The sequence below is a fragment of the Palaemon carinicauda genome, chromosome 6 (assembly GCF_036898095.1).
Source record: "Palaemon carinicauda isolate YSFRI2023 chromosome 6, ASM3689809v2, whole genome shotgun sequence".
Taxonomy (NCBI): domain Eukaryota; kingdom Metazoa; phylum Arthropoda; class Malacostraca; order Decapoda; family Palaemonidae; genus Palaemon; species Palaemon carinicauda.
The window spans coordinates 20,893,154-20,902,343 of record NC_090730.1 but is presented as its reverse complement, the minus strand read 5'-3'; the positions used below and the strand labels follow the sequence as shown (position 1 = coordinate 20,902,343).

General features: G+C 46.7%; 1 protein-coding gene across 1 annotated transcript in view; it reads left to right on the top strand.

Moving 5' to 3' along the window:
* Positions 1–725, top strand: part of LOC137642048 (sphingomyelin phosphodiesterase-like) — a 12,925-nt gene extending 12,200 nt beyond the window's left edge. Inside the window, exon 12 of the mRNA XM_068374610.1 lies at positions 433–725. Within this exon, the coding sequence (XP_068230711.1) occupies positions 433–580 (148 nt within the window). The 3' untranslated portion in view covers positions 581–725. The remainder of the gene's footprint in view (positions 1–432) is intronic.
* The last annotated feature ends 8,465 nt before the right edge of the window (positions 726–9,190 follow it).

Genomic DNA, 9,190 nt, shown 5'->3' with positions numbered 1-9,190 from the left:
TTGCCTGGTCATCTGCTAGACTAGGGTTCGAGTCGCACTCAATCTCGAAATTTTCTTGTAGTATCTGCAACCTCGCCATCCTTTTGAGCTAAGGATGCGGGGTTTAGGGGAGCCTATACGTCTACCCACTGAGTCATTAGCAGCCATTGCCTGACCCTCTTTGGTCCTAGCTTGGGTGGAAAGGGGCTTGGGGCGCCAATTATATGTATATATGGTCAGTCTCTAAGGCATTGTCCTGCTAGCAAGGGCATTGTCATGTTAGCTAGGGCATTGTCACTGTCCCATGCATCTGCTATTCATAAGTTGCATTTAAACCTGTCAAACTAATGTCTGTTAAGATTTTTAATCCATATTGCTCCTTTCATTATCAAAATTTATATAGAATTTTATAATAAAGAAGTAATTATTAACAATATGATCCTACGTTTCCAGCAACTTTGTCAGCCATGGAGATCCCTTCTTACTTCAGGGCTGTGACGATGTGTGTTATGAACAAAGACTCTGTGACGTCATGACTTCAGACCGTAACAACCTGGACGCTTGTTATGGAGTCATTAGGAGAAAGAAGGAAGCCAAGTGACAGATGGCGGCGAATCATCTCATTGCTGAAACTATTCTCAAATATTGGCAATAAACAATTGTTTTCTTATTTCATATTTTCATATTTTTAAAATTTTCACTGATATTACGATTCTGATTTGTTTCATATTACAACATTACGATGATTATGCAGTTTTCATTAAACATCCTTTTATTCTCATTTCATTCATGATCAAAATCAAAATATTTCCATCGTCTCCCCATACAAAAATAAGAAAAAAAAGGAAATAAAGTTTATCTATTTCAAGTGACTTTGATAATATACTGATGTGCAGAATACACTTGCCACTCTGATAACCAGCCTGGTTATTAAATACACAATCAGAAGTAAAGGTTTGTAATGGGAAAATGTTATCCTTTTAATATTTTTTTTAGAAATTGATTCATCATCCGACTCTTCCTTTAAAATTATGCCTGTTCTTAATAATATTGATTATAAAGATCATTTAAAGAAAATTTATTTCATCAATGAATGCACATAACAGTATTGCCATTCCCTTCTTATGTTTTACTCTTTCTATATCGAATACGTGATCCAGTCCTTCTCACTTTTGTTTGGCCGTACTGGCTTTAGAGTAAACAACAAAAGGTCGGATGAGCATGATTCCCTTCCTTTGAATGTATGTATTAAGTGTCGTTAGAGAAGACATTGAACGTATCCCTTTTCAAAGGTAAGACTTGTAATTATAATCTAGAAGATTATTATAAGAATAGGAAATATTACGATATAGAAAGAGAGGAAAAAGAGAATCAGGATGGATGCAGTGGCTCGCCAATGCCAGGTGTGACGGTCTGAACGATCCTCCGGTCTCAGAATGATCCTTGACATTGTATAATGGTTTTTATCCGCCATTAGCTCGCTTCGCTCGCATGAAAATAAAACATCAAGCTCGTATGCACTGGCAAGCGGTAATGTTGAGCTGCGCACGCTAACATTACAGAAAAATAAAACATCAACCTCGTATGCACTGGTAAACGGTAATGTTCGCGCATGCGCAGATTATCAAGGAGAATTCTGAGACCGGGGGATCGTTCAGACCGTCACACCATCAAAATTTGCATACACACTCGTGGTCGTGTTGCATTGTTATACAAGAACCATTTTATTCATTCCTTTAAAAAAAGGGTGACATTATGGCTTTGTTTTCCTGAAAACCGTATTAACTGTACGAAAAGTAAGTTTCTTATATATGAATATTTATTCTCAATGCCAAGAGTGTCTCGAAGTAGTGGACATAAAGGACATCTCGGGACTTCCCCTCCCCCTCTCTCCCATGGAAAATTCCATTGTTTACGATCTTAGATTAGGCTATACAATTATTTCTGAAGGCCTAGCAGACATTTTTCTTATCAAATGAATACTTATATTTCCTTTGGAAAATAATTTAGTCTTTAAAAATTATTCAATATAGTTAGTCTATGACCTCCTGTACCCTACCTAACCTAGGCACAGCGGCCACAGTAACCTTCTGTAGCCTAACCTAAAATTGCAAATAAACCGTGAGTAAGGTATTTTTAACGTTGTTTGAAGAGTCCTAGCCTATGCTATATTGCATTAAAGGGCATATTAGCCTACTTTACCCTGCTTAGTCCGATAAGATTTCCTTTGCCTCTTAAACCTCAAAGATAACTTACTCTATTTTCACATATATTATTTGTTCATTAGGAAAATTGAAAAGTGTTGTTTCATATCATTGTAAAATTATTAAATAGAAGTGTAATGCTGTAATTTTTGTTTTAAAACAAACAATTATATTTTTTCTTTATGTTATTATATAGATCTACAGGTAGGCATTATTGAAGAATACAAGAATTAAATAACTGTAATAATTACAGGGAACCAGTCTGGGAGATTAAATTATGGAAGAGTGTACAACCCCTTAAGCTGAATAAAGAAAAATATGGATCAAGTCGCTCTCTTTCACCCTAGTGACTGGACGTAATGTATTAATCAGGATAGTCTATGACACAAGAGAACTTAAAAAGTAAGGTTGGATAATACAGTTCATATGCTATGGAAGGCAGCAGGTAGGACCCGCTGTTCCACTACCCTCTCCAGTTCTCTTGTGCCATCCACGTAGGAACATCGAAATCTTTTAATGTCGAATGAAAGTTTATGTCAGGGGAAAAAAGTCAAAATTCCCCGTGACATTTTACCATCACATCCTTAAACACACATTTTCTTTAAAGTATTCTGTTTAAGAATTGTTTCCATCTCTTTTGCCAGCCTCTGCAGTTTCTTTTTACCGTCACCAAATAAGTCTGTCGTTTGTGAGCAGGAACCAATCCATGCTTCTTCAATCACTGTTGCATTGGTTATTCCACAAACTCTTTCACCCCCAATTCACCTGTGTTTTTCTTTATTTCTCTCACAGTTTGATCGATATAGATATAGAATCGTCATGAATATTTGATTCGTAATGTATTTGTGTCTCTGATTAAGTTTTATACTGATGGAGTACCTGCAGTAAGATATGTTTTCCCATGGCGGGCAGGCGCCAAGTGAGTGGCACTGTGCCGGTTGCAGAGAGCAACAGCATCAGTTTGTATCTGAGGACGCATTAAACGACATGTCTCCAGCATCGTGTATCTCTCGTCCTATCTTGACATCCAATATGGCGCAGTGATTATCAAGGACAAACGCGACCCTCACCATGCCCTTCCAGCGCCGCTCAATGCAGTCCACCCCAAGGGCCGCACGCCCTGTCGTCCCCCGTGGACTTGTCCCTGCCCTGCAAGAAGCCAGGCAAGCCATGGCGGCACAGCAACATATGATCAACGCTCTCCGTGACCGGCTTGCGACACACGCGACCCCTGCACCTCGTGTCCCCGCGTCTGCAGCCCCAGAGAAGTGCGAAATTGAGCTGAAGCCCGCTGCATTCAGGTCCTGGAGGAGGTCGATGGAATGCTGGATCGAACTGTGCAGACTACCGCCCCACGAGGTCGTCCACCACATCAGGCTATACTGCACACCCCCTCTGCAACGGGCGCTAGATGCCAGATTCACGTCACAGGAATGGGGCAACCTCACCGCTACGGAAGCCATGGACTTCATTCGCGATATTGTGTTGCGTTCTACAAATCGTGCCGTATTATGGTCGGAGTTTTTTAACGCAGTACAAGGCCCAGGAGAAAGTGTCAGTGATTATTTTTTAAAGTGTTCTCAGAAGGCCACCGATTGCAATTTCCAGTGCCCTCAGTGTCAGTGCAATCTGGCCGAATATATGTTGTTACCCAAGTTAATGGTGGGCCTAAGCGATGAGGCTATGCGCCGCCATGTATACCAGTGTAGCAATGATATCAATAGTGTTAGTGCCCTTAGGGCCAAGTGCTGTGCATACGAGGCGGCCCGCGTCGACGCCGCAGCTCGCCAATGCAATTGGAGGGAATCTGCTTGTGCAGCTGGCAGCGAAACGCCTGAGGCAGATCATCCAAGTGCAACCGTCGCTGGCACAGGCAGGGGTCCCCCACCACCTTCCTGCGGGAACTGCGGTGGGCGCCATGCCCCTGGTAGAGCTTCGTGCCCCGCTAAATCCGTCTTATGCAACGGGTGCCACAAGCAGGGCCACTATCACAGATGCTGCAGGAAGTCACAGGCAAAATCGGCAGGATCCCCGACGGATGTGTCTAGTGCTACGTCTAGTGCTGTGCTTGTTGCAGGCGCCAACCTTGCCCGCCACCCAGTAGTGGAGGTGACAGTCGTGCACAACGATACGGGAGTGCGAGTGCCAGTCACCTCCTTACTATCGCACCTCCAAGTTCGCCCAGCAGCTCTCATACCCCGGGCCGGTTTGCGTGATGTGGCAAACCTTCCCCTGAAGTGCCTTGGATCTGCCGTGTGCCACGTCACCCTGCAAGGTCGCACCACGGAGCAGGACGTGTACTTCGTGCAGTCGGCAAAGCACCTCTTTCTGTCGTTGAACGCTTGCAAGGATTTAACGCTGATACCCAAGGAATTCCCCTATCCCTCCCCCGCGGTGGCACACGTGAGCCTGTTCGATGGCACAGCCAGGCGGGCCGCCCAGGTACCACCCCGACCTGCCGAGGTGCCCATGCCACCCCAGGAGGAACATGCGGCCAGGTTGGAAGCCTGGCTCCTACAACATTTCGCTACAACGACCTTCAACACAGCCAGGAAACCACTACCAGTGATGCAGGGGAAACCGCACCGTATCCACCTGCTCCCAGGAACTACGCCTTACGCATGCCATACCCCAGCATCAGTGCCGAAACACTGGGAAGAAGAAGTGAAGGCCCAGCTCGAAGAAGATGCCGCCCGTGGCGTTATAGAACCGGTACCCGCTGGGCAGCCGACCGAATGGTGCGCCCGTATGGTGGTCGTCGCCAAGAAATCAGGACAGCCACGCCGTACAGTCGACTATCAGCGCCTCAACGCATCTTGCCTACGGGAGACACATCACACCCCTGCCCCATTCGACATGGTGTCCGGGGTTCCTAAGCACACGTTCAAGACCGTGGCGGACGCGTACTGGGGATACCACCAGGTGGAGTTAGACGAAGAAAGCCGCGATCTAACCACATTTATTACCCCCTGGGGAAGGTTTCGTTACCGTCGTACACCCATGGGGCACTGCTCCGCTGGCGATGCGTATACCAAGCGGTTTGACGACGCCATCCAGGATATCCAGAGGAAATACAAGTGCGTGGACGACACCTTACTCTACGACGACAACATCGAAGGGGCCTTCTGGCATGCCTACGACTTCCTCGAAACATGCGCAGCCAAGGGTATCACGCTTAAGCCGGAGAAATTCCAATTCGCCAGAAGGGAAGTAGACTTCGTGGGCTTCAACCTGGGCTGGGAGGCCTACAAGCCAACAGAGGAACGTTTGGCGGCCATCAAGAACTTCCCGATGCCACGTCAGCCCTCTATCACCGACATAAGGGCTTGGTACGGATTTGTCAACCAGCTGGCGCCATTCCTCGCAACAGCCCCTATCATGAATCCGTTCAGGGAGCTCCTCAAAAAACCAACGGGGAAGGCAGTGTACTGGGACGAGGCACTCTGCACCAAATTTCATCACGCCCAAGATATGATATGCCAACTAGCGAAGGACGGACTGGCCTACTACGACAGGAGCCGCCCCACAGCAGCGATCACCGACTGGAGTAAAGAAGGCATAGGGTTCATCATCCTTCAACAGTACTGCTCATGCAGCTCCGCCAACACGCCCTTTTGCTGCACGGGTGGGTGGCGCCTGGCACTATGCGGCAGCCGCCATCTCACCGCCGCTGAAGCTGGCTACGCCGCCGTGGAAGGGGAGGCCCTTGCCGTAGCCTGGTGTCTCCAGAAGGCGAGGCTGTTCTTGCTGGGGTGCCCCAACCTCACCGTTGTGACGGACCACCGCCCGTTAACCAAGTTACTGGGGGATCGTGCCCTCACGGAAATCTCGAACCCCCGCCTTTTCAGGCTGAAGGAGAGAACTCTGCAGTACCGATTCAGGGTCAAGTACCTGCCAGGGAAGCGTAACAGCGCGGCGGACTTCCTGTCCCGATACCCCGCCTTAAAGGCCGATCCCAGCGCCTACGACATGGACCTCGACGAAGATCTCACCGACACCATGGCGGCCGCCGTCGTGGCAGCAGTGGAGCACGACAGCTGTGTCGTGGACGAGGCGAGAGTTAGACACGCCGCTACCATCGACCCCGTGTACCAGCTGCTCACGGCCAGAGTCCTGGCCGGGGACTGGGCCGATAGGAAGTCCCAGGAAATTGCGTGCCTTCGGCCCTTTTACAGTGTCAGGGAAAGGCTGGCCGTTATCCAAGACTTAGTGACATATACGTTCGAACAGGGCAACGTTCGCCTAGTTATCCCGGAGCCTCTCCGTCAGCAGGTGGCTGCCAACCTACACGCGGGGCACCAAGGCCTGGACTCGATGCAACGACGAGCGCGCCAGACGGTATACTGGCCTGGACTCGAGGGGGACCTGCAGTATCACCGATCCTCGTGCGAAGAATGCGATGTACACGCACCATCTCAGGCCGCGGAGGAACTCATTATCACGCCGCCCCCAGAGTACCCCTTCCAGATGACGGTTGCAGATATGTTTCAGCACGACGGACACTCGTACATGGCCTACGCAGACAGGCTCACAGGGTGGCTGGAGCTCGCCCACTTCCCCCACGGAACCTCCTCCTCCCACATCAAGACTCAGCTACGTCGCTACTTCGCCAGATGGGGGGCCCCGGAGCAAATCTCCACGGACGGTGGCACCAACCTGGCAAGTGAGGAAATGGGGGAATTCTTCAAGTTATGGGGCGTGTCTGTGCGTCTGTCATCCGCCCAGTACCCGCAGTCCAATGGCAGGGCAGAGGCCGCAGTCAAGATTGGGAAGCGGATAATAATGGCGAACACGGGCAGCAGCGGCACCCTCGACACGGACAAGTCCTCTATGGCTATCTTGCAGTACCTCAACACCCCCCTCCGCGGAATAAACAGGTCACCCGCCCAGATGGCAGCGGGCAGGCAGCTCCGAGATGGCGTACCTACGGCTCGCTGGCACCTCACGGTAGACAAACACTGGGGGGCGACCTTACGACAGAGAGAACGTCAGATGGCCGACAGTGGTGCTGCCCTCACCAGGACCGGACCGTCAAGAAAGCTTCCAGCCATCAACCTGGGATCCCAAGTACGAGTGCAAAATCAGGCCACCAAGCTATGGGACCGCACCGGTACCGTAGCGGAAACGCTCCCATACCGACAGTACCTAGTCAAGTTAGACGGCAGCGGGCGCCTCTCCCTCCGCAACAGGAAGCACCTGCGTCTCACATCATCGGGGCCCCAGCCTAGGCAGGCCACACCCGCTACGCATCCAGCCACGCCCATGCCCGAGCAGCTACCAGGCAGTCACCCCGCGCCCAGCCCACATGCAGCACGGAAGCCACGCCCATCACGGTGCACTAGAAGGCCTGCGTGGATGGATGACTACATGTGATCATCGTACATTACAGCGGCACCTGCATACATTTTTCTTTTCTTTCTGTCTTTTATTGCTTTTGCTTTTCATATTATTCTATGAACATGTATTACCCGCACATTGTATTTTGCATTCCTGACAGCTATGTACCTGTCTTCTTATTATTGCACATGCACCCAATTTAATCCATGTATATCCATGCATTATTTTTTATCATTGCCTCTCCATGTATACCCATGTATTAATCTCGGGGGGGGGGATGATGGAGTACCTGCAGTAAGATATGTTTTCCCATGGCGGGCAGGCGCCAAGTGAGTGGCACTGTGCCGGTTGCAGAGAGCAACAGCATCAGTTTGTATCTGAGGACGCATTAAACGACATGTCTCCAGCATCGTGTATCTCTCGTCCTATCTTGACATCCAATATATACCAAACGAGTCTTTCTTCCAAGTACCTATTGTTCCAGTGAGGTTATTTTTTCTTTAATTATAAAAGCTTCTAACCACTCAAAAAATTCCTTCTACCCTATAGATACTCAAATAACTCCCATTGCAACTTTATCTACTTTATCAAAAGCTGATGTATAAAATATTCATATTTACTCTTACTTCTCAGCTTCCTCTAAAATTTATATAGGAGTATTTTTCTTAGTTTTATAACCATCATATCACATGAATGTTTCATAAAAAATGAACCATACGCTATTTATTTCATCACACATTGTACTTTCTTTATAATTCCCTTGGTGATTTGTTTTACTATTTTAATTACCAAATCTCCGCCATACACCTTTTCCAGATACAGTATAGCCTACTAAGCGTGGAGGTTCTTTTGTAGACCTTGCCTTTACCATTGTTATATTCCCCTTTGGAACGCTCCTTTATATCCACATATACCTGGCGTACGTTGGTAACGGCTGAAATGCAGTATTACCTGAATTATTCAAACTTAAATCTGTCCTTATATCCTCAGCAATCAGTTCAAAGAGTATTTTTAGATTAAAAGAAAAAAAAAAAGAAAAAGAAAAACAAAGATCCACTTAACTTGGGTAATCCAGGTATATTTACACATTTTCTTTTATTCAAATCTAACAACTTTATAATACTAAACCCCCTTCGTTCTGAGCAGCATTCTCTTTGGAATATGGATGTATCTTTGTTTAGAATCTCAGTGTATTTTACTATAGTTAGTCCTATAATATAATTTTCTATAAAAGAGGCCCCTTTCAGGTTGTATAAAGAAATAGTGTAAGTCTATTTTCATTGGGTAACTTCTATATTTTTTCATAATCCTCGCAACACTTTTCAAAGATCCATTTTATTTACCGTAATCTCTCAATATATCCAATATTTATTTTCACTAAGTCCATTGGTATGTTTTTCCTCCTCGTGTTGATTGAAATATTTTTTCCTTTCCTTAGTTTCCTTATTCTACCATTATATGTATTTTATTATTTCTTCTTTTCCCTGGCATAGCGTTACCAATTTATGGAAGCATTTCACTTCATAATCCATACTTTAAAACATGTTTCTCTTCCTTTGTCATACCTTTTAGAATATCCCTAATGAATGTCACATTATAACTCTTTAAAGTTCCCAATTATTCTCTATTTTGCATCTGTCATCGACTATACATTGTTAGGATACGCTTCT